At 35.0% G+C, this 26,981-nt stretch overlaps 1 protein-coding gene across 1 annotated transcript in view; it reads right to left on the reverse strand.

Annotated features, from left to right (window-relative positions):
* Positions 1–26,981, reverse strand: part of CCDC178 (coiled-coil domain containing 178) — a 343,537-nt gene that overhangs the window by 34,917 nt on the left and 281,639 nt on the right. Inside the window, 2 exon segments of the mRNA XM_034642198.1 lie at positions 5,850–5,984; positions 15,061–15,138. Coding sequence (XP_034498089.1) covers positions 5,850–5,984; positions 15,061–15,138 — 213 coding nt within the window.

Genomic DNA, 26,981 nt, shown 5'->3' on the forward strand with positions numbered 1-26,981 from the left:
TCATTTGCTCAGCTTGATTACTTTTCATTACTCCGTCTTCCAGGTCATTGGTTCGTTCCTCTGCTTCCTCTAGCCTGCTATTTATTCCATCAAGTGTATTTTTAATTTCATTTACTGTATTATTCATCTCTGATTGAGTCTTTTTAATCTCTTTGTTAAGGGTCTCACTGATGTCCTCCACTCCTTCTCAAGTTCAGTGAGCATCATTATGATCATTACTTTAAATTCACTGTCTGGCATAATACTTACATCCATTTTGCTTTGTTCTCTTGTTGTGGTTTTGTATGGTTCTCTCATTTGGGACATATTCCTCTGTCTCTTCATTTTGTCTGCTCTGTGTCTGTTTCCTTGTGTTAGGAAAGTCACCTACACCTCCTGCTCTTGAATGTAACAGCTTTATGAAGAGATCCTATAGTGCCCTGCAGTTCGATGTCCTTTGTTCCCCAGGATCTGGCACTTCAGGGAGTGTCTCTTATGTGTGTTGCATCTGCCCTTCTGTTGTGTCCTAGCCAATTTTTCCTTCAGTCCAGTCATTTTCAGAGGCTCTCTTTGCCTGTTGTGGGCCATGTTTGGTCACTGGCTGGGTGGGGTACATTTTAACAAGGTGTGCACTGGTCTGCTTGTGAAACAAGGCCTACTGCCACTGCCACTGTGGGCGCTGGAACTGAGGTCCCATAAAATGGCTGGGTTGGGAGATGAGGTGTTGGTGGGGTTTGTGCTGGTCTTCTGGGGGAGGAGACTTTCAGCACCTGGACTGAAGCAAGAGTGACTGGGAAGGGTGAATACACAGAAGTGTGGGGTCAGGGCTTAGTGTAAGCAAGTTAGGTAGTCAGTGTTGGCACCACGCTGGTCTGCTCAGGTGGCCCTGTTTATGTTTGGAAGTGGGGGAGGGAAATGGTGCCTTCAGCTCCTCTGTCCCTGAGGGGTCTCCCTGTGATCACTGCCTCTCTGGCCATGCTCTGAGGTGAGTAAATAACTCTGTCTCCTGTATGCCCCTGGCATTTTCAAACTTCTGCTTCCATGCTATCTCTATGGGCTTTCATCATGCTGTCTCCTTAAGGGTAGGGACTCTACTGCCTAATGCCCTCCAGGCATTCCTGGAGCTGAACCCACTGATTTTTAAAATCTTATGTTTTAAGTACTGGTAGTTGTACAAACTCACAACAGTCAGCCCTTCTCACTTACAAAGCCAAATGTTATGGGGATTTATCTTACCTGTGGGGGCTTTCCAGTGTGATAGTCTGCTTTTTCCCCTTCTCCACACCATGGTCTCCCTCCCCACTGCTGACAGTCACAGTTTGGTCTGATTCACTCCCAAACTTCATTTTCACCCTTCCTACCTTCTTTGATGTGGCCTCTTCTCTACCTTTAGTTGTGGAGCTTGTTCTGCCAGGCTTCAGGTTGATTTCTGGCTTATTCATGCTGATGTGAGTGTTATTTAGTTATATCTGTGGGACAAGGAGAGCTTAGAGTCCTCCTACTCTGCCATCCTCCCAGCCTCAAACCAAGTGATTTTAGATTTTTATCCTGTGTTTTTTTCTGGCCTTTTTTCATTTACATAGCTGCCTTCCAGAAATAAGAAATTGGTCTGTCCCTTATGTATTAATGTGTGTGTGTGTGTGTGCATGTACAAATGTCTGAAATGACTAACACCTTACTTCTGTGCCATCAAAATTCTTGGCAAAGCACTCAGAGAATGCTTTTGTTTATTAATGTACAGAAATGTAGGCACCTTGAGCTTGAAAGACCTTTGAGGTTATCACATTAAATCTTAATAAACCACTTCACCAATTCACATAATCATCAATTCGCTCAACAAATATTTTTGAGCACTTATGTATTACAAACTGTAGCTGGTGCCAGGAGGATAAAGATGAACAAATAAGACACGCTTGTCAATGGAGAAGGCTCACATTCTAGTGCGTGAGGGCATACAGACCACACACAAATGTTTGTGCAAGGAGGTCAGGTGACCATTCCAGGGGTGCAGACTGAGAAGGTACTCTCTGGGCTTCTCTTGGCCAGTTTTCTTTCCCTCAACAACTGCAGTGCTTCTGCTTGAGCACCAGCAGTGCATAGTTGGAGAGCAAATGTTTTCCTGTTGAGCCCAAATCCACCATCTTGTCTCTTCCATCGTGGGTCCAGGTGTTGCCAACCTTCACTTAGTCCTTTAGATGTTTTTCCTTCCAAAGTTTTCCTTTTACAATTAAACGTTCTAAATTTGTATATTTCTCCCTCTTCCTGTTTTCTGTTAGACTGCTGCGTTCTAGTATATCAACACGGCCCTTAAACTATACTTTCCAAGCCTTTATAAAATACTGCGGATATACTCAACTTTTGAAAAAGTGCAATGGGACTATCATCTTCTTTAATAAGACAAAACATTTGTGCCTTTGAAGTCTAAGATCACATGAACATGTTTGCCACATCACATTCTCTTATTTAAATGATGAGTTAATATCCAGTATTTTTTCCAAATAAGATGCCAAAGGGGTATTAAAAATCACAGCATTAAATAAATTAAAAGGAGAAAAATAATGCAATGATAGTACCTTATATGGGCTGAGATGTGAGGTCAAGACTATAAAATATGCCCTACACTGTCAGATTCAAGAAGTCTCATGTGTTTGCCAGAGCTGCAACACAGCATTGGTCTTAAGATGGTAGTAGCTCAGTTTGGCTCATGTTAAAATTCCAGTCAACTAAAATTCCTATATATACATTTTTTTAATAAATGGCTTCAATGTCAAATACACCAATACTTTATTCCAGTTATAGTTCATCTTACTAGTTTCTGTTTGATTATGTTATTCAAAAGCTTATGTGGCCCACCTGGTTTTCTGCCCTCTGCAGATTTACCAGTTACACTTTTGTTTGGATAGTCCTGCAATTGCTTCAAGTTCAAGGGTGAAACAAAGTTTCCTTTTTCTGCTTGAAGTTTATTTTGAATTTATTTTGCTCAATACCAGTTATATACAATTTACTTTTAAAATATTCATCAGATGATTTTCTCATCAAATAATTCACTAATATCTTTTTTAATAATTCACTAATATCTTATGGCATCATTTTAATGCTACCTTCAAAATAGAAAACATTAGATTCCATAGTATTGACATGCTACTAAATCATATGAAAATAGAGACCAATAGCAACTGGTCTGTTAAGCAATTTTTAGCCATGTTGGCTCAAATTGTAGAGACTGATGCCTGCAGACTCACTCTGCAAACATACTAAATCACTCTATCATGTTTTCATTTAAAAAATTTTGAGGGGTGCCTGGATAGCTCAGTTGGTTAAGTGTCTGCCTTCGGCTCAGGTCATGATCTCAGGGTCCTGGGATGGAGCCCCGTCTCAGGCTCCCTGCTCAGCGGGGAGTCTGCTTCTCCCTCTGCCCCTCTCCCTGCTCATGCTCTCTCTCTCTCAAATAAATAAATAAAACTTAAAAAAATAAAATAAAAAATAAAAAATGTTGATATAATAAGTGAAAACAAGATAGTCATGGGATTAATGGCCTTGCTATCATACACACTAAAAGCCAACTGAGCAAACAATGAATCATGGAACACTACATCAAAAGCTAATGATGTACTGTATGGTGATTAATATATCATAATAATAAAAAAAATAAAAAAAATAAAAACCACCTGAGCAAGAACTGAACTAATTTCACTGATGATGTACAGTAGGAGGTAAAGAAAGGAAGGTGCTCAGGAAGGATTTTGTAGAGGAGATGTTTGATTTGAGTCAGATGTTCTTTAACAGGTAAGATAATAAGAGTATTACAGAAAGAGGTAAAAGTCTAGGTGCAGGAAAGGAGGAAGGAGTTAAATAAGAGGTTTCATACTAGAGGAATTTTGGAGCAGCTGATATAGACTTTAAGGAACTAATCTGCAGAGAGATAAAGCTGGGAAGTTTAGCAGGACTGGGTCATGACAGTCATTGTGTACCATGCTGAGAGTTTGGGAGTTGAGTTTCTCAGAGGATTGCCCATGTTTCTATAGTTCAAGATCCTGAAAATTATATTTCAATATTTCTATTAAAGCCAAAGTTGAAATATTCTAAATTGAAGTCATCTCCATCAGGTAAGAATCCACTAAATTATGTTCCTCAAGTTCCCCAAATACAATCCAACCTTGTTACTGTGTCTCTAGAAACAGAGTAGTTGAGTCTTTCTACTGATACTATCCTATCATTTCTAATTCTTCATTTCCACTGTTATATAAGAGCCATCAAAATAAGTAACTTAAAAATTTGGTTAAAAATGCATTAGTTAATTTCTAATAAAAAATTAGAATAAGGATTATTGCAGGTTATGGGTTGAGAGTTCACTTGACCTATATTCAAAGTTTCTACTGACATTTTCAATATTTCCAAATACACCCTAATTTACAATGAGGATATCTCACTTAAGAATGTTTACACTTAGGCAGAAGTATGAGATTTTTCTAAAACAATAAATAGAACATGCAAGACACCTTTGAATATTTAAAAGGGAATCACAAGTTATAGGCACTCCATAATTTTTAATGTACTATCTGTTAACAGACTTTGAAGGAAAAAAAAACAACAAGCTCCTGACTTCAAAAATGCTGCAATTGTAGTTTAAGCTCTACCTTTTCAAAACTTTAAATTTCTATTATTTTATATTTTTGTTAAAATCCATTATCAGTGGAATATATATACATACCACACACATTCCATATACATTCCACACACACACACACACACACACGTATATACACACACACACACACACATCCTCAGAGGAAACTAGCAAAAATAGTCACCAGTAAAAATGAAATTTGAAATAGCTTTGGAAGTGTTTTGCAAAATCCTTAGATTATGGTAAATTGCATCATGAAGTGCCCATGTAGTTAAAATATTTAGAAAATATTTAGATTATGGTAAATTGCATCATGAAGTGCCCATGTAATTAAAATATTTAGAAAAAGATTTAGATTATGGTAAATTGCATCATGAAGTGCCCATGTAATTAAAATATTTAGAAAAAGATTTGGTTTGGTTAGGTCGGCATGCATTGTTTATGCTGCAAGTTAATGAAGATTATGGTTTTAAAGAGCATGCACAGTTCATTTTATAGAACAGGAACTTCTATTTTTTGTTTTTTAATAGAACAGGGTGGTATTTGTTTTCCTTTGGGAAGTCGTGTTTTATGCATACTGTAACATTTCAAATAGTAAAATACTAATCTAAAAAATTTAGTTTTCCCTAAGTAGTCTTTACATAGTTAATATGGGTTTCTAAAATAGATCAGAGTCTTAAAATAAAGACAACTGATCCACTAAGAGTTTTTAATAGAGACAAACAGTAAAATTTCACATGCACCTGGAACCACAGTTATATTCTAATCCCAAATTGCTTATTTTTCAAATAAAGTTATCTCTGAATCTTCTTAGGAGGACAAGCCTCTTTCGAAATGGAAGGGGAAAGAAAACAGTTAAATAAAATAAACATAAGTGTCATTTTCACTGAAATACAGTTCACACAAAAGCGACACGAGGCAACTGTCGACAGTATCTCTTAAACAGCAGAATGGCATCTGCAAAGCCTGAAGATTTGAAAATATATATTTATACCAAATGTGTTTATAAAAATCTGTTTTGAGATTTGTGAAAAATAAGTTCAAGCTCCCCTTTCCCCCAAAGTATGCATGCTATATATTCTAACTTACTGAATTCATCCTTCATGCAATTCCAGTTTATTAAAGAGGTTAAAAATTTATAAAACTCTGATGGGATATGGTTTTAATGCTTCATCACACTACCCATCATTTGCTTTTCAATCTAGATCAGAATGATCTTTCCTACTTCCCTGCAATCACCTACCTGCACAGCTAATATTTTCTGAATACTCTCCTGAGAGTCTGTCTGGAACTTGGCCAGCCTCATCTGGCTGTAGAGGACCACCAGTTTGAAGTGCTTCTGCCACACCTTGTGTATCCTTCTTTGCAGCTGACAGAGCTAAAGGGAAGAGGGAGGGGGGGAAAACACAAGTCAGAGTAGGAGAGGAAATTAATGGCAGTGTTCAAGAAGAATGATGGAGGGAAATATAGAAAGCAGTCAATAGCCCATTCTGCACTGTACGGACCTGACAGGAATTTCACAGTCTCTTGATTTTTCAGCCCACTCATGTGCATTCATCAGAAACCAGTCACATCTGGCTGCCAGGATGGGGGGTTAATTTTCTCTAAATGCCTCAGCAGTTTTGTTCTAGCTGAGGCAAACTCTGTGACTGCAAAGCTGATGAGTAAAATATTTCTACTTCACCCAGTTTAACTCAAAACCGATAGCCTCGGGACATATTGAACCTTTCTTTAAAAAAAATAATCTTTTGAAGCTTTTTTGAATGGCACATCAGGTCAAGCCAAAGTTTAAAAATGCAACTTTGAGACTTTGATGGACACCATTGCTTCTTTTTTTTTTCTCATAAAGCTTACCATTGCTTGGCAATGTGTGCTTTAGAGCATGACAAAACTAAAGAGAATTAACTTAGCTATCAACTGCTGAGGGAGAACAATAACAGGGAAGAGATTTCCAGCAAGGACTCCCTATTAATCTACCTCCCTCTGACTATGTGACATGGAAACATCTCACTGCACTAAACGTACAGTGGACGCAATGTTTAGAGGTGAGACTTTTAATATTGTATCTACACAGAAAAAGACTTCTCCTATGAGGCATTCTATACTTTTTGGGTGTTTAATATAAAACCAAACAACAACAAACATGGTAGAAGTTTTTTTACCAAGACAATGAACATACGTCTGTCAACAGTTAACACAGCCACAACATATAGAATTGTTATAATTAGGTTATTTTCGAAGAAATAAACTTCATAAAAATTAACGATAAACTGTATTAAAATATATTGCCATTGAAACCTTTTTTTTTTTTGGTAATGTAGGTAATTGTTTATGTTGACTTCTTCTTAGTATATTTTGTAGAATGAAAAATAAACACCCAAAATTTTGTATCAGACATCTTCACAACAGAATAAAACATGTCACAAAGTATGGCCATTTTATGTCTTATTTATTGATCTGGGTTACCGGTTACATGTAAGGGATCCTACACAAAAGTTCACCAGACTGTGCATGGATGACTTGTGAACTTTTCTGGAAGCATATTTCAATAAAACAGCTTACTTAAAAGCAACAATTTTAAAAATAGTCACCTGCTGTTGCATGTGAATTGTTTATAATCATTATCTTTGCTATGCATTGTAATAAGCAACACAGGTTTTTATGCAAGTCCACAGAATAATGAAACCACTATTCTTAGTTAATTGGTTAACTTGTGAAATAAGAACAACCTTGAAAACTATAGAATTTTCAGCTTGCTAAATGTTGAAATATATTACCTGGAATTTAAGGACATTTCAGATAATTCAGGCTATTGAATTAAAGATTAACATCACTTTTTGAAGAGAAAGCTGCCATTATTAAATGGTTTTCTGTAATATTTAACAGTTTTATTATAATATTAAAATTTTTTTTTTCTGCCAACTCTGATAGCCACTGGAGGAGTATATGCTGTATCTTAAAATACTAAGAAGTTAAGACACTTTAGTCTCTGCATTATACCATTAGTATGGTATCTGCAAATATGACAAGGGCAAATAAGAGGAAGATGAGTTTTAGAGGAATTCCTTAAACTGAAGGTAACTTTTTTACAAGTGGTAGCTCTCAACATATAAAAGGTTTTACAAGTGGGAGCTCATTAACCAAAATGAACTGAATGGTAATGTTACCCATATCCACATCTCACATGAGGAGAAACAGTAAATCTATTTTATTCAGTTTTCTGAATTCTAGCTTAAGGTAGCTACAAAGGTCTTAGATTAGTCCATAAACAAGTGTTAAGCTACTTAAGTAAAGAAGTTCCTTATGTATCAACTAAAAAAGTAATATCTCAAAAGTGTTTTTTTTTAAGTTTTTAATTTATAGCTAATAGGCCTCTGAAAAAAGAACTGGGACAAAAAAAAAACTGAAGGAATTCTTAGAATCAGCATCCAATAAAAATCACATATATACACATACATATTCACATTAAAGGCAGTGAGATGATCAGCAATAATACATATGGAAAAATATTTAAGGCGCCAGAAATGACAACTGATTTGAATATAATGACAACTGTTTTAAGAAAAGGGTTATGATAAGAGCCCAATTTTAAGATGTTAGTAGACAGTAATCACCCAGTAAATACTGAAATTAACTCAATAAAGTCAACTGGTAAAATTTTAGTGGCAAAGCAAAGAAGCTAGTAAGACTTTGAAGAACTTACTAATTAATGACAGAAGAAAAAGATAAACCAAGTGAATTTAAGAGACACAAAGAGATATAAAGGGAAAACTAAAGAGAGAGAATTCAGTTGTGAGTGGAAAAGTCCTTTGGGTAGACCCAGAATTTAGGTTGGAAAGCCCAGGCACTGGAATGATTTTTGATCTCTCCAACTTATATTAACCTAGTGTTTCTGAAATGAAAACTCTTCAATGCTTATGCTCTTGACATGTAATCATTTATTCCTGAAATGATTATAGTCCTGCCCTCGCCTTCAGATTTTAGGGAAGATAAGGTGAGATGAGGGAGGAGTGTTAGAGAAACAAAAAAGAACAGTAAGGGACACAAACACACTGGATGGGGTTATAGCAAGGGCACTGCAAGGACTTGCCGGGTATTGAGAAGTAAGAATGGAATTTAGAGCCACTGATGGAATAACGAAGGCTGCTGCTTAGTCTCCAGCACATATTATAAGAATTTTGGAAGAGAATGGATATATTCTCATAGAAAACTCAGAAGGAGCATATTGGAACAGGAAAAGAGTCATTTTGAAAAAAGATCCTCAACTTCGGTGCCCTCAATTTTGTATACAAAAGAGAAAAGAGGATATTCAACTGCATCAGGAGTGCTGAAACAGGAAACAGCTGGTGTGCACTCTCAAACATTTAGAATGGAAAGGAACGGTAGAGTTTTCTGACAATGGTTTCTGGCCCGTTAGAATTTGTAGTAGAGTTGGCAAGTTGGGCTCCAGTTCTTTCTTTGTGAGTTCTTCGCTGAAGGAAGCCCAAAGATAGAATTTGTTATTATTTCTTTTGAGGTAATGATCACTATGTAGCTATTCAAAAGAAAAAAAATCAATGTCCATTTTGGCATGGTATTTAAAATACAGAGAGTTGATGTCAATGTAGCATTGCATACAATGTCCATTTGTATATAATATACATTTGGTAAAAATAACTTCTGATTAAATTGGACTAGGTTCCTTTTATTACATTTATTAACATTTTAAAGCTTGATATTCTCAGACAGTAAAATTGAGTAAATTAATTTTGTCACTTGCAAAAATGATTCTCCATTCTATTTTAATATACTTTTGTATATTATATGGATTCTGTTTTTAATCCAAGTTATTTTGATGACCTATATAAATTCACAACTGCTAACTCCTATATATCACATAAATCTGGCTTTAATACTAGATGTAATAATGTATATATTACAATATGCAAAACCTCTAATTAAATAGGTTTAAATTTATATTATTTTATTGCTGTTATGCATGTGAAAATTATAATATGCTACAACTAATATACACTATTTGATAGCCCAATCACAAATTTCAAAATCATTAGGCCCATCCATAGCCAAATTAGCACTGAAATATTGTCTTATACTATTCTCATGTTCTCAGCATTGAACTTAGAACTTTTAAAGCATCATTTTTTCAGGTATTTTTCTGTGGCCAGATTGGAGTGTGCAGTTGTGTGGTTTACATTATGGGGGACACAAAAATGAAGTAAAGCCTTGTTATCCTAGGTCAAAGGGGACAACTGGGGCACATTGTGAAGAATGGGGTAATACAGAGTTGAAGTATATTTGTTATTTACTGTCAGAGAAAAACAGTGTTCATAGAGGTGATTTTAAAAATAGACCCTCAAATTATTTGATAATCCTCCCTTTGAGTATAGGCCGGACTTAGTGACTCTCTTGTAAAGAACAGAATAGGGCAGAAGATAGTATGCACTTCGAAACACACACACACACACACACACACACACACACACACACACACACACACACCGTGGCTTCTGTCTTGGGTTTTCTCTCTAATTCTCTCAGATATTTTGATCTGGGAAGAGCCAGCTCCCATGTTGTGTAAGCAGCTCTGTGAAAGACCCACATGGTGAGGAATTGAAACTTCTTTTTGCCAACAGCCCCCTGTGAGTGATCTTGAAAGCAGATTCCCCAGTCTCTTCAGATGACTGCCACCCTGACCAAGAACTTGATTGCAAACTTCTAGGAGACCACAAGCCAAAATCACCCATCTATGCAGCTCCTGGTTCTTGTCTTTCAGAAACTTTGTGAGAAAATTAATGTTTATTAGATTAAGCTGCTAAATTTGGAGACAATTTGTTGCAGCAATAGTTAATGATAGATTTTAAACTCTTTTTCTTTCTTCTCTCTTTGCCTCACAAGAAAATAATTTACTATCCATATTTTCTGAATGTAAAGCAAAAGTGATCTCCTAATTCACTGTTTGGTTTAAGACTGAAGCTGAAAATGATTTATTAGTAATAAGAGAGTGATTAATAAATACTTATTGATTGATAGAATGTAGTTTGTACCATCTAGGAGCTCATTAATTGAAGACAGCATAAAGGAACTATAATTTAATAGTTCCAGAAATTTAAAAATGGTTCATTATCAGCAAATATTTTCATTTAATACATCAATATATCAAAGAAAAAAATAATCATCCCCAAGAGATGTCGATATGAATAAACACAGAACAAAAACAATAAACAATGAAAAAATTGTCTTAGGAAACTAGGAATAGGAACAGAAGAAAATTTCTTTAACCTGATAAAGGTATAAACCCAAAACTTTCAACAAATATTTTAGTAAATAGAGATACTTTAGAAACATTCCCACAAATGTCAGGGAAAATACAGAAAGAATATCAGGAATCAGTACCTCTTTTCAAAATTTTACTGCAGATACTGGCCAAAGCAATAAGAAAATAAAAGAAGAAAAACAGGTACAAGAGGAAGAATGTCTACACAGAAAATTAGAGAGGTTCTACAAATCAATAATAGGAGGTAAGGAGAGAGTTTAGGAACTTTTTTTCCTTCATGATCAGCACTGAAAAAAATAACATTAAAAATTAGTTATAACCAATTTTCAATTATGATTCTAAAATACGTTTCATAATCACAATACAAAGTGTAAGGTATCTAGGTTTCAATCTTTTAAAGACTATGTAGAAAAATATAAAAATGAAAAAAAATTAAATATAAAGTAATAACTAAATAAATGGAGAGGTATAATCTGTCCACATATGTAAAAAGAATGTTATGGGCATGTCAATTCTTCACAAAGTGGTCTACCATTGCATCAGGTTTCATAGAACTTGATCTAAAACTAATATGGAAGAATAAGGGATTGAGAACAGCTAAGACAACTGTGAAATAGAATAACAAGCTAAAAAAACTTGACATACAATATATAAAGATGTAGGAACTAGCAGTAATGTCAGCATTGGAATGGATAAGCATTTGGTCAGAAAAGAGAGATGAACAAGACATTCATATAAAATATATAAGATTGAAATATGATACAGCATTTAAATTAGTGGAGAAAGGATGGCATAATAGGTTTTCTCTATACAAGTATCTAAAGTAAAATTAGATCCTTAACTTACAATATACACTAGCATAAAAGCTAGATAGTCTAAATTGAGAAAAGCTAAATTTAAAACTGACCTTTAGAAGGGGAAGCAGTTTTAAACAAAATACTAAAATAATAAATTCTAATGGAAAGAAATGGTAAATTTAATCATACTCAATTTTTAAAAATTTAAATTTAAGCAGAGTAAAAAAATTAACCAGAGGTTGAGAGAAGATATTAACAACACAGCTAGCAAGGATTAACTTCTTTAAGATAGAAAGAGCCCCTATACATCAATAAGGAAAAATACAAACAATATACCAGAAAAATGGGCAAATAATACAAATAGGCAATTCACAGAAAGGGAAAGCTATTTTTGTCTATAAACATTAGAAAAGATGTGCTTCATATATATAATGGAATATTACTCAGCCATCAGAAAGGATGTATATCTACCATTTGCATTGACATGGATAGAACTGGAGGGGATTATGCTAAGTGAAATAAGTAGAGAAAGACAATTATCATATGGTTTCACTCATATGTGGAATGTAAGGAATAGCACAGAGGACCATAGGGAAGAGAGGGAAAACTGGATGGGAAGAAATCAGAGAAGGAGACAAACCATGAGAGACTCTGGACTCCTAGAAACAAACTGAGGGTTACAGAAGCAAGGCGGTGGGGGAATGGGGTAACCAGGTTATGGGTATAAGGAGGACAGGTGTTGTAATGAGCCCTGGGTGTTATACATAACTAATGAATCGTTGAACACTTAAAAAAAAAAGAAAACATATTCAAACTCAACAGCAGAGCACAAATAAATATGATTTACACTCACCCAATTGGCAATTATTATAAAAAAAAACTGTCCACACCAATTCTTGGTAAGATGTGGAAAAAACTGAACTCTCACACATTGTTCAAATTTGTGTATAATTTGACACAAAGACTCTGGAGGGCAATTTGACATTATGTACTAAATTTGGAGATGTAGCTCCCTTTTGATCTAGCAATTATACTTAAACCTACATGTTCTAGACCAGTGGTTCTCAAGATCAGCAGGATCAGTATCACAACAGAACTTGCTAGAAATATAGTTATTCAGGCCTATGAATCAGAAACTCTGGAGCCCAACAACTGGTGTTTTAACAAGACTTTCATGTAACTAACGCATTCTGAAGTCAGAGATACTGCTCTTGAATAGCAGTTATAATATGTTCTCAGGGAAGCATATAAAATAGTGTTCATTTACAGCATTGTTTGCAATGGTGAAAATGTGGAAACAATCTAATTGTCTACACTTGAGTAATAAAAAAATACATTATAGTATGTTCATATCCTAAAGTCTAGAATTTAAAATAAATCCACTAATATTGCATGTGACAAGTATAGTATAACATTTATATATAAAAATGAAAACTAATAGTTTACATTTCAAGTTAATTACAATTAATAAAATTAATTAATAATTAATAAAATTACAATTAATAAAAATATGGATAGAATTGATAAATACCTAGTGGTTAACTCAGAAAAGAGGAGGGAAATACTATTAGGACTAGGCAGACAGAGGGTTTTGAGTGTATTCATACTGGTCTAAACATACAAAGCAAATATGCAAATGTCAATATTTACAAAGCTGATAAAGGTACAGAGAAATTTATCATAAAACTTACATGTACCTTACATATAACTGTGTAACTTACTGTATGTTTAGTTGTTTCATTAAAAAAAACAACTCTAGGTTAAGCTTACATGTCTGTAAGCACGTGTAAGCTTAACCTAACTTTGTCAAAGCAGCCTCCATATTTTGTGGTTCAGGGTTATTTATTTTTAGAGAATTTACTATAATCTAGCTTAAAAAATCCTATTATGTTTGACCATCTGCTAAAATATAAAAAAGGCTTTTGTGTACAAGACTTTTGTTATGTATCCATTAAGCATGATCTTACCTATAATAAAATAACTATCCAAAATATTAAAGGAGTTTAAATCGATAAGAAATTAATTACCACTCTTTGCTTCTTAAATTGCCTAAAATTTTTGGCATTTCCCCTCATCCTTCTCACATAATAAAAGCAGTTGTTGAACAGTAACTTTATAACTTATTTCATACTAAATTAAAGATAGATATATGTAGCCTACTTACACGAGAACTTGAATTTGCTAGAATTAGGTGAGGATTGATGATACATCCATTTGAAAAAGCATAAAAATATGTAAAATGATTAATAGAGCTTTGGAGAAAGTTGTTTATAAGTCTTTAAATTAGTCCTTAGACTAAAGTTAATCCTTTTTTGTGGTTTAACTTTTCTAACATTCTCAAGTCATAAGATGAGGTCCCTATTAGGAATAATGGCAGTAACATTTTTGTATTAGTCATGTTGATATCGTAAAGACACTTTGCTAAGTCAAAGTGTTAAAAGGCAACAACAGAGCTCAGATATTAAAAATACATTAATCAAAATAAACAGAAATTTTTGCAACCTCAGACATGTTACTGTGTTGAAACAATAGTAGGCTAGAGTGTTTTTTCTTTAAAAGATTCCTTATATTGTCTCTGTGTATTACAGAACATAAATATCATTACAAACATGCTTTAGATAAAATTAAATCATTTTTAGAGACATATGGCGCCAAAAATTAACTCCCCAAAGCACATAATTTAACTGGCTTTTGCAATTTAAGAACCCTGGAAAAAAAGAAAGGGAACATTTCAAGGAAATGAAAAGTGTCCTTATAATGAATTTCTGCTTATAAGAATCAGACATAACAACAGTCTTTTTAATTAAAATACAAATACCATATGTATAGTTATCTGAAAATGAACTATAAATTGTTTTGCCAGAAAACAAAGGCCAGTCAATACTGAAAACGCAGAAGTCCCTTAAAACACAAAGGTAATACAGGCAGGACTGATAGTTCATGGACAGCACTCAAAGTTCTTTGTCTATGAATAATGATCTTTCCATCACTGGAACATCAAAACAACTGCTGGAGATTTGACTGTATGAGACAGATTGTAAAACAATACTTCATTTGTACTTTTTTGAGGAAAAATATCTTTATAAAAAACTGGATGACAACTCAAAAGAACACAGAATTGTTCTGCATACATGAAAAATCCATTGGATATAACATTGAAACAGGAAATTCATAGGATCAAGGCAATAAACAACTCTCATCAAAGTAACATGAAGGACAAACATGAAGGATGTGGAACATTAAATTCTGGAAGTCCAAATCACTCCCCAGTACATTGGAGTGGAAACTGGGAGTGAGTCCATGGTGATGACAATGTGTGACAATTGTCAGAGGACAGAATTTTGTGAAGGAAGCACGTGTGTAGGCATGGATTAACTCATCACAGGTATCTAAAAATTTGAAAGTTCATCTGATGTGACCACTAGTGAGCTTGGGAATTTCATAGGTGAGAAGGCTGCAGCCTAAGAATAGAAATATTATGAGGAACTTCTACCACGGGAGAAAATGAAAGCATTTCACACAACTTATTTGTATTTTCTATCTATAAACATAGTCGAGCAAATAGTCCAACTGTAGAAGCAGCTCTAAGGAAAAATTAGACACATTGGACAAAGGAGAGAAAAAACATGCTAAATTCTGCAGATTTGCATTTGTACCTTGGGCAATCCAATTAAAATGATAGCTTTGACAGAATATGATAAAGGGCACTTGGAAAAGTAACAGTATTTTCCTATAGGAATATATTTTAAATTATAGATAGATAATAGAAACATACATGCAGTCATTCATTTGCACTAGAATATTAAAATAATGATCATAATTTCTGACCTGCTTGTTATAAGGTTTTATTTTGTGGAAGCACACTTCCTTTCTCTCTTTCTCACAGATAAATAAAACTGATAAGCGAAGATATGTGCATGCAATTTTAATTCAACAGAGTGATGTGAAGTGAATGCAGCTCACAAGGCAAATAGCATAAGCCTTATCAGTTCTGTTTATCGTAATAACCCAAACAATGGCAATTACAAACTACTCCACAGATTTTTGGCACGGCAAGAATGACAGATATACAAAATCCAGTTAATTCTGATCTTTTCATAGTACTCACAAGCTACACATGTACAATATACAAATCTCAAAAGTAATGAGATATTTATTATCAAATCTGTTCTACAGACTGGTGTTAAAGATCACACAGCTCATTTCTGGAAACATCCTTTGTCAACTGCTTAGGTATATTTAAAAAAAAAAGTAAGACTCACATGCATTCCCAAAACTAGACCTGGACTTTAAAAATTAATAAACAACTACTCTTTTATTCTAATGATAAAGAATAATACATTTCAAGATTTTGCATTTGGACCTCTGTTAATATATAAAAGCACTGATGGCATGAGAGAAAAAAAAGCTTGTAGTTAATAGTTAAAGATCACATCTACTCCTTTATATGAATATGCATGTATTTCTTTTGTATATGTTATAATTATAACACACACTATAACATAGCAGATAATCACTAATCTAATATTGATGTATTTAATAGTAATAAGGTAATAAGGTGAAAAACTCACAGACTTCTTAGTTTCAGTGATATCTGGCTCTGAAATAAAATGACTGTATTCTATTGAATACATTGGTGTAAAAATTGTAAAGTTAACAACTTAATTTTTTATTTAAATGACTAAATTTCACAGACAAATTCTATGAGGAGCTCAAAACTATTCTTAATTCTAAAATCATTGTCCCCTGTGGCTTAAAAAAAGATGTTAAATCAAGAATAAAACAATTTTTAAAATTCTGTAGTAGAAATTATTTTCATAAGAAAAAAACTAACATTGCTAAAATGAAAAAAATAGCTGTTTTTAGAAAGTTGCAAATGGAATTACATAAAGACTAAAAACAAAGGTTATGCTGTCACTATGCTTCACAGATGAATATATTCTTAAGGTGTCCACTTGCTTGCCTGCTGTCATTTTCCCAAGAGTAATTAAATCCCTTGATTTTAAAATGTGGTCAAATGAATGCCATAAACTGGCTTTTTTGGTGTTCATTTATAAGCAGTGGTTGAACAATTTTCTTTGATGAGTATCCACAATACATCTTTATAATCTTATGAATCCCACCCATTCTGATGCAAATGAATTAAAATAATACTTTAAAAATCACGTTTACCTAAAATTAATTCACAACAAAACCATTATATTGAAAACGATTAATTATAGAGCTCCCTGGTTTATTTAGAATTCGCAGGAAAAAATATCATATTTTTCTATCTTAAAGACATCAAGTCCATTATAAATATCTCCAGTAACTTTATTTCTTTTACACACAAGTAAACATAAATGTTTCTGAAATTATTTATTTATTTTAAACTACTTGCAAAAACTGAAAGTGTAAAGAAAATATGAAACACAATCATGCAATGAGACAGAGCCTGGGAGCAGAAAGAAACTAGTTTATAGCTATAAGAAATCAGGGGTTAGGAAAGTATGAATTTCTTTATGAACGACATCTAAAATGCGAAGTCTTATGACCTTATTCTTGTCTTAGCTTCTTGTCACTTACCTAGTATTATTTTGGGGGCTAGAAGGATTTCAACAGTAAGAAAAAAATCTGCAAAATAGTGGAGATTGTCATAGATGTCAAAAATTTACTAATCCATTTGTTAGCTTGAGCAAGAGTATCTCATTGAACATAGGTTACAACAAATATTATTAAAAACATATAATAATAAAGCAATGTCTTTTAAGAATCAGTTACTAATCTCATTCTTTCAGCAAACACTATGACTAAATTCCAAGATACTCAAAGATCTGAAAAGAATGGTGACAATGATTAATATAAATGGAATGATAGTAACCCACAGTAAGAAAATTACCAATGTTCTGCTAAATTCTGGAAATTTTTGATGATAAGTAGTGGATGAATCATTGGATATTTGAAAACACAAGCAGATGTAGGTACTAGCATGCTATGTGACTTTGGGTAATAGTGTCATTTGAACTTTAATTGACTTATTGAAGGAAGAAGTTTGTAATACTAAATGGATTGTCAGTAAAATATGTAGCCACTTGGCACTTCTGGTTCTCCAGAAGATTTTGGAAATCCCGTCTCCTTTTGTCTTTCCATTTCTTCAGCTCCTCACTCTTCAGGCCTCTCCTACCACTTCACTGAAATGGCTCTAGCAAAGATCACCTGAAGCATCTAATATGGCTAAAACTAACGGCTTTTAAAAATCTTCTTTTTTTTTTTTTTGAGTATAGTTGACACCCAATGTTACATTAGTTTCAGGTGCACAACATTGTGTTTTACCATCTCTATATGTTATGCTGTGCTCACCACAAGTGTAGCTACCATCTGTCACCATACAATGCTATTACAATATTGACCTAATTCCCTCTGCTGTACCTTTTACTCCCACCACTTATTCATTCCCTAACCGGAAGCTTGTATCTCCCATTCCCCTTCATCCATTCTGCCTATCCCCTATCACCCTTCCCTCTGGCACACCATCAGTTTGTTCTCTGTATTTATAGATCCGATTCTGCTTTTTGTTTATTTATTCATTTATTTTCCATTTTAGATTCCACATGAGTGAAATCGTATAGTATTTCTCTGCATTTTTCTCTAACTGACTTATTTCATTTAGCATAATACCCTTTAGGTCTATGCATGGTGTCACAAATGGCAAGCTCTCATCCCTTTTTTACAGCTGCACAATACTCCACTGTGTATGTATCTTCTTTATCCATTCATCTATCACTGGACAGGTTGCTTTCCATATTTTGGCTATTACAAATAATGCTGCAGTTAATACAGGGGATGGATAACTCTTCTCTAATTAGTGTTTTCATTTTCTTTCAGTAAATACTCAGTAATGGAATTATTAGATCATACGGTATTTCTATTTTTAATTTTTTGAAGAATCTCCATGCTTCTTTCTGCAGTGGCTGTACCAATTTACAATCCCACCAATAAGTAGTGCACAAGAGTTCCTTTTTCTCCACATCCTTGTCAACACTTATTTCTTGCCTTTTTGATTTTAGCCATTCTGACAGGTGAAGGGTGATATCTCATTGTAGTTTTGGATTTACACTACCCTGGTGATTAGTAGTATCGAATACCTTTTCATGTGTCTGTTGGCCATCTCTACATCTTCTGTTGAAAAAAAAAGTCTATTCAGGTCCTCTGCTCATTTTTTAATTGGATTGTTTTTTGTTGTTGAATTGTACAAGTTCTTTATATATCTTGGATATTAACCTCTTATTGGATGTATCATTTGCAAATATTTTCTCCCATTCAGTAGGCTGCCTTTTCATTTTGTTGATTGTTTCCTTTCTTGTGCAAAACCTTTTTATTTTTATGTAGTACCAATAGTTTATTTTTACTTTTATTTCCCTTGCCTTGGGAGACATATCTAGAAAAATTGCTACAGTTGATGTCAAAGAAATTATGGCTTATGTTCTCTTCTAGGATTTTTGATTTCAGGTCTCATATTTATGTCTTTAATCCATTTTTTTAAAGATTTTATTTATTTATTTAACAGAGATAGAGACAGCCAGCGAGAGAGGGAACACAGCAGGGGGAGTGGGAGAGGAAGAAGCAGGCTCATAGCACAGGAGCCTAATGTGGGGCTCGATCCCATAATGCCGGGATCACGCCCTGAGCTGAAGGCAGAAGCTTAACAACTGCACCACCCAGGCGCCCCTGTCTTTAATCCATTTTGAGTTTATTTTCGTGTATGGTATTAGAAAGTAGTACAGTGTCATTCCTTTGCAGGTAGCTGTCCAGGTTTCCCAACATCAGTTTTTTGAAGAGTCATTTTCCCATTGTATATTCTTACCTCCTTTGTCATAGATTAATTTACCATACAAGTGTGGGTTTATTTCTGGCTATCTTATTCCATTGACCTATATGTCTATTTTTATGCCAGTACCATACTGTTTTGATTATTACAACTCTGTAATATATCTTAAAATCTAAAACTGTGATGCCTTCAGCTTTGTTCTTTTTTCTTAAGATTTCTTTGGTTATTGGGGGGTCTTTTGGGGTTCCACACAAATTTTAGTATTATTTGTTCTAGTTCTGTGAAAAATACTGTTGTGTTTTGATATGAGTTGTATTGACTCTGTAGACTGCTTTTGGTAATATGGACATTTTAACAATATTAATTATTCCAATCAATGAGCACAGAATATCTTTCCATCTGTTTGTACCATCTTAAATTTCTTTCATCATTGTTTTGTAGATTTCACAGGACAGGTCTTTCACCTCCTTGGTTAAGTTTATTCCTAAGTATTTTATTCTTTTTGGTGCAAGAGTAAATGTAAATTTACTCCTTCTGCCATTTTATTATTAGTATATAGAAATGCTGCTGAACTCTGGGTATTAATTTTGTATCCTGAAACTTTACTGAATTCACATTTTCCAGTAGTTTTTGGTGGAGTCTTTAGGGTTTTCTATATATGGTATCATGCCACTACAGGTAGTGACAGTTTAACTTCTTCCTTACCAGTATGAATATGTTTTATTTCTTTTTCCTATCTGATTGCTGTGGGTAGAATTTAATCCATTTTGAGTTTGATTAGTTGAATAAAAGTGGCAAGAGTGGACATCCTTGTTCCTGATCTTAGAGGAAAAGCTCTCAGTTTTTCCCCATTGGGTATGATATTAGCTATGGGTTTTTCATATGGCCTTTATTATGTTGAGGTAATTTCCCTCTAAATCCACTTGTTGAGAGTTTTTATCATGAATGGATGTTGAATTTTGCCAAACGTTTTTTCTGCATCTACTGAGATCATCATATGATTTTTATTCTTTGTTTTGCTGCTGTGGTGTGTCACAATGATTGATTTGCAAATATTGAAACATTTTTGCATCTCTGGAATAAATACCATTTCATCATGGTGAAAAATCTTAGATCTTTTTAATGTATTGTTCAATGTGGTTTGCTAATATTTTGTTGGGGATTTTTGCATCTATATTCATTAGGAATATTGGCCCATAGTAGTTTGTGTGTGTGTGTGTGTATGTGTGTGTGCTTGTGTGTGAGTGTGAGAGTGTGTGTGTGAGTGTGTGTGTGTGTGTGTCTGTGCAGTGTCCTTGGCTTTGGTATCAATACCTTATTACTTCTCGGACATTTTCCCTTCTCTGATTTTATTCTTGGTTTGCTTCTATTGTTCCAAACCTCCTTTTTAGTCTTATTTGCCCCTTTTCTACTACCACATCATCATTTCCTAAGGTTCTGCCTTTAATTCTCTTCTATATAGTATCTATGAATGAACTCATGCACTCCCATAATTTAAATTATATCCCAAACAATAATGTCTCTTATATGGAACTTACATGTCCTAAGAACAGAAATCAACAAATGTGTAAACACATAAAAGATTTCAACATAGCCACCTCTTTTGGCAAATCACACATTAAAATAATAATGATTAACTGGCTTAACAAAAAGTCATAAAGCTCAATGAGAAAATGGACAACAGACATTTCATCACAAAGAAAACACAAATATTTTATTAGTAATTAGGAAAAGGAAAGTTAATAACACAATGAGACACTCATTATACCCATTAGATTATGGGTAATTATCTGTTTTAAATAAAAATAAAAACAATAATGACAGTGTATATTTATATTATTTTTATTATTGTTAATATTTGGTGAGCATTAGCTAAGTGCTAGGCACCGCGAAGAACACTTGTATCTTAGTTTTTTAATATAAAATGTGTACTGTTCTCATTTTATAGGCTAGAAAAAGGGTATTTAGCAAGATTAAGTAACTTGGGGGGAGGAAGTTCAAGATGGCAGTATAGGAAGATCCTGAGCTCACTTCCTCCCATGGACACACTAAATCTCCAGTTACATATGGATCATTTCCCTCTGAATAAGATCTGAAAAACAGATTAACTGTCTATAACAAAGGATAAAAGGACCACATTGAGACAGGTGGGAGAGGCAGAGGCTCTTGCAGAAAGTCCCACATCGTGCAGAGCAATGAACAATAGTGAGGGATCTCATTAGATAACTGCTTCTCCTGGAGGAGTGAAAGGTTGGTGCCCCACATCAGGCACCCAGGCCCAGTGGTATCTCCACTGGTAAAATGAGCCCCTAGAACACCTGGCTTGGAAAACCAATGGGGCTAACATCCAGGGGCCCAAATAGATTTCTGTCTTGGAGGGCTTGTGTGCAGTTTTGCTTACCTAAAGACCCACTGAAAAAGCAGTGGTTTGTAAAGCACCTAGACTATATGTGAGAGAGATTCTTTTGCTGAGCTGGGGGCATCAACTGGAGAGGTGAGTGATAGTTGAGATGCTCTCTAAAGATGGAGGCATGGCAGATGCTATTGTTGCAGTCTCCACATAACCTGCTAGTACAGGCAACAAGATCAGACGCAGTACCATCCCACGACCCTGCTGGGATGAGTCGGGGGGGGGTGCTGTCATGGCATTTGCTGAGGCAGGAGACCATGGGCATTTGCAGCACTCCCTCATTCCCTTGCTGGGGCTCATAAGTGTGAGTGGTTGTGAGATTGTTTGTTACCCAGCCTAAAGTGAACACATGCACACAGACAAGGCACTTTCCCACTGCCTTTCTGAAGCTAGTGAGTGTGCCCTGCCACAACACTCTCCTGCTCTCTTGCTAAAGCCAACAGATATACACAATCCACAAAGGAGATATCTCTTGATTGTCTGGCTCTGGTGGTCAAGATGACTGGCATTCCAGAGCTCCAGAAGAATGTAACCATTGGGAAGATAGCTCTTGGTGGGCCACAACACCTAGAGCATAGAGAGAAGACTGAAACACACCTCCAGTCTTCCTGTGAAAAAGGTCTATTTACTTACACTGGAGCTTCAGCTTGAGGGGTAGGCCTCAGATTTCCCACACTCTAGAGGCTAAGGAGGCACTCCTAAGGAACATAAGCAGGGACACACCATTCTTGAGCACACACTTTGGCGTTGCTACAGCCTTGATGACTTCACAAAAAGGAGCTTATACACTCACCCAAAGCCCCAAGTTTTGCAATGGTTGCCCAGAGTATACCTCTAGATCCTCTAGTCTAGAGGCCAGCAGGGATTACCACTACAGCCCCACAGGACTGCATATATTTGAATACTTTAAAAGCTGTTGCTGGAGGATCTGGTTCCAATCAGCTGACTCTAGGTGCTTAATGAAACTCCTCCTCTTGGATCACTGACAGATCTTGGCAGAGCCTCTAGAGTCAGGGCATTTCAAGAATGAATCATGTGGTTTAGACAAACACAAAGGTTAAAGAGATAATCAAGAGCTAGGGCAAAATTAAATGAGAAGGGCATCATTTATACAAGGCCACTCCTTCAAGACTGAGAGATGGAGCTATTTCAGACATCATAGAAACAAAGAGAGTCAAGGAAAATGAGGAGACTTCTAGAGAAATACGTTCCAAACAAAAGAACAAAATAAAACCTCAGAAAAAGACCTGAAGGATAAGGAGATAAGTAGTAAAGAATTCAATAAGTAAAGAATTCAAAGTAATGATAATAAAGATGCTCACTGAACTTGGACAAAGAATGGATGAACACTCAGTAAAGAACTGACAAGGAGACAGAAAATATAAGAAGGTACCAAACAGAAGTTACAGAACTGAAGAATACAATAACCAAACTGAAAAATGTACTTGTGCTGGGGTGGGTGGGGGGGTAGGGAGAGTGTGTTCAACGGGAGATTGGATGAAGTAGAACAGATCACTAAGCTGGAAGATAGAGCAGAGGAACTCACCCAGAGGGAGCAGCAAAAAGAAAAAAGAATTTTAAAAATAAAGATAACTTAAAGGACCTGGAAACAATATCAAGTGTAATAACATTAACATTATAGGGATCCCAGAAGAAAAAGAGAGAAAGGGCTAGAAAACTTATGTGAAGAACTAATGACTGAAAAATTCCTTAGCCTGGGGGTGGAAACAGGCACCCAGGTTCAGGAATCCCAGAGAGTTCCAAGTAAGTGGAATCCAAAGAGACCCACAACAAGACACATTATAACTAAATTGTTAAAATTTAAAGATAGAGAATCTTAAAAGCAGTGAGAGAAAAAGAAATTGTTACATACATACAAGGAAACCCCCTGAGCAAGATTCTTAGGAGAAACTTTGCAAACCAGAGGGAGTGGAATGACATATTCAGAGGTCTGAAAGGAAAAAAAAACTTCCAACTAAGAATACTTAACCCAAGAAGGTAATCATGCAGATTTGAGGTGATATAAAGAGTTTTCTAGACAAACAAAACCTAAAGGAGTTCAACACTACTCAACTGGCCTTACAAGATATATTAAAGACTCCTTTAAGCTGAAAAGAAATGGCACCAAGTAATAACAGGAAAACATATAAAAGTAAAAATCTCATTGGAAAAGGTAAATATATGGTAGATAGTGGATTAATCACATATAAAGCTACTAAGAAAGTAAAAAGACAAGGGTAGTAAAATTAACTAAAACTACAGTAATTAGTTAAGGGGTACATAAAATAAAAAGATGTTGGGGTGTCTGGGTGGCTCAGTCAGTTGAGTGTCTTACTCTTGGTCTCAAGATTATAAATTCAAGTCCTGTGTTGGGCTCCATGTTGGGCATGGAGCCTACTTAAAAAATAATAAATACATACATACATACATACATACATAATGAAAAAAGATGTAAAAAGTGACACCAAAAATGTAAAATGTGGAGGAAGCAGTAAAAATATAGAGTTTTGAAATGTACCTAAATTTAAGTTGCTATGAATTTAAAATAGACATAGAGGTTTACAGGCAAAACCGCAGAGCAAAAACTTACAGTGTATACATAAAAGACAATGAAAAAGGAATATAACATAACACTAAACAAAGTCATCAAATCACAAGGGAAGAGAGAAAGAAGAAAAGAAGAGAGAAGTACAAAAACAGAAAGCAATCGACAAAATGGCAATAAGTATATTCCTATCAATAACTGCTTTAAATATAGATGGACTAAAGTCTCCAATCAAAAGATATAGAGTGGCTGAATGGATATAAAAAGGACACATCTATATGCTGGCCTCTAAGAGACTTAGTTCAGAAGCAAGAAACGAGATAGGGATGTCCACTCTCACCATTACTATTTAACATAGTACTGGAAATCTTAGCCTCAGCAATCAGACAACAAAAAAGAAATAAAAGGATCCAAATCATCAAGGGAAAGGTTAAATTTCCACTATTTGCAGATGACATAATACTCTATATAGAAAACCCAAAAGACTACCAAAAAATTGCTAGAACTAATACATGAATTCAGCAAAGTTGCAGAACATAAAATCAATGTACAAAAATCTATTGCCTTTCTCTACACCATTAATGAAGTAGCAGAAAAAGAAACCAAGGAATAGATCTCATTTACAATTGCATCAAAAACCATAAGATACCTAGGAATAAACCTAACCTAAGAGGTAAAAGATCTGTACTCTGAAAACTATAGAACACTTATGAAAGAAATTGAAGAGGACACAAAGAAATGGAAAAACATTCCAAGCTCATGGATTGGAAGAACATTGTTAAAATGTCTACACTACCTAAAGCAATCTACACATTTTTCTAAATTTAAATTTTAGTTAGTGAACAGACAGTGCAATACTGGTTTCTGGAGGAGATTCAGTGATTCATCACTTACATACAACGCCCAGTGCTTATCACAAGTGCCCTCTTCAATACCCATCACCCATCTAGCCCACCCCCCACCTAACTCCTTCCATCAACCCTCAGTTTGTTCTCATAGTTAAGAGTCTGTTTCTTGGTTTGCCTTTCTTTTTCTCCCCCCCATGTTCATTTGTTTCATTTCTTAAATTCCACATATAAATGAAATCATATAGTAACTGTCTTTCTCTCGCTGACTTACTTCACTTAGCATAATGCACTTTAGCTTCATCCACATCATTGCAAATGGCAAGGCAATGTACACATTTAATGTAATCCCTAATCAGAATACCACCAACATTTTTCACAGAGCTAGAACAAACAATTCTAAAATTTGTATGGAACCACAAAAGACCTCGAACAGCCAAAGCAACCTGAAAAAAAAGAAAAGCAAAGTTGAAGGCATCAAGATTCCAGACTTCAAGCTATATTACAAAGTTGTAGTCATCAAGACAATATTGTACTGGCACAAAGTCAGACACATAGATCAATGATACAGAATCAAAATCCCAGAAATGGACCCACACCTGTATGGTCAACTAATCTTCGACAAAGCAGGAAAGGATACCCAATGGAAAGAAGACAGTGTGTTCAACAAATAGAGTTGGGAAAACTGGACAGGAACATGCAAAAGAATGAAACTGGGCCACCTTCTTACAACATACACAAAAATAAATTCAAAATGGATGAAAGGCCTAAATGTGAGTCTTGAAACCATAAAATCCTAGAGGAGAACATAGGCAGCAACCTCTTTGACCTTGGGCATAACAACTTCTTACTAGACAAGTAGCTGGAGGCAAGGGAAACAAAAGCAAAAATGAGCTATTAGGACTTCATTAAGATAAAAAGTTTCTGCACAGGGGCGCCTGGGTGGCACGGTGGTTAAGCGTCTGCCTTCAGCTCAGGGCGTGATCCCGGCGTTATGGGATCGAGCCCCACAATCAGGCTCCTCTGCTATGAGCCTGCTTCTTCCTCTCCCACTCCCCCTGCTTGTGTTCCCTCTCTCGCTGGCTGTCTCTATCTCTGTCGAATAAATAAATAAAATCTTTAAAAAAAAAAAAGTTTCTGCACAGTGAAGAAAACAATCAACAAAACTAAAAGGCAATCTTCGGAATGGGAGAAGATACTTGCAAATGACATATCTGATAAAGGGTTAGTATTCAAAATCTATAAAGAACTTGTCAAATTCAACACCCCCCCAAAATAATCCAGTGAAGAAATGGGCAGAAGATATGAACAGACATTTTTCCAAAGAAGACATCCAGATGGCTTACACATGAAAAGATGCTCAACATCATCATCAGGGAAATAGAAATCAAAACCATAATGAGATACCACCTCACACCTGTCAGAATGGCTAAAATTAACAACACAAGAAACACCAGGTGTTGGCAAGAATGTGGAGAAAGGGGAACACTCTTACACTGTTGGTGGGAATGCAAACTGGTGCAGCCACTGTGCAGAAAAATATGAAGGTTCCTCAAAAAGTTAAAAACAGAACTACCGTATGATCCAGCAATTGTACTACTAGGTATTTACCCAAAGGATACAAAAATACAGATTTGAAGGGATACACACAGCATGATGTTTATAGCAGCATTATCAAAAATAGCCACACTATGGAA

This window comes from Ailuropoda melanoleuca, chromosome 14, assembly GCF_002007445.2.
Source record: "Ailuropoda melanoleuca isolate Jingjing chromosome 14, ASM200744v2, whole genome shotgun sequence".
Taxonomy (NCBI): domain Eukaryota; kingdom Metazoa; phylum Chordata; class Mammalia; order Carnivora; family Ursidae; genus Ailuropoda; species Ailuropoda melanoleuca.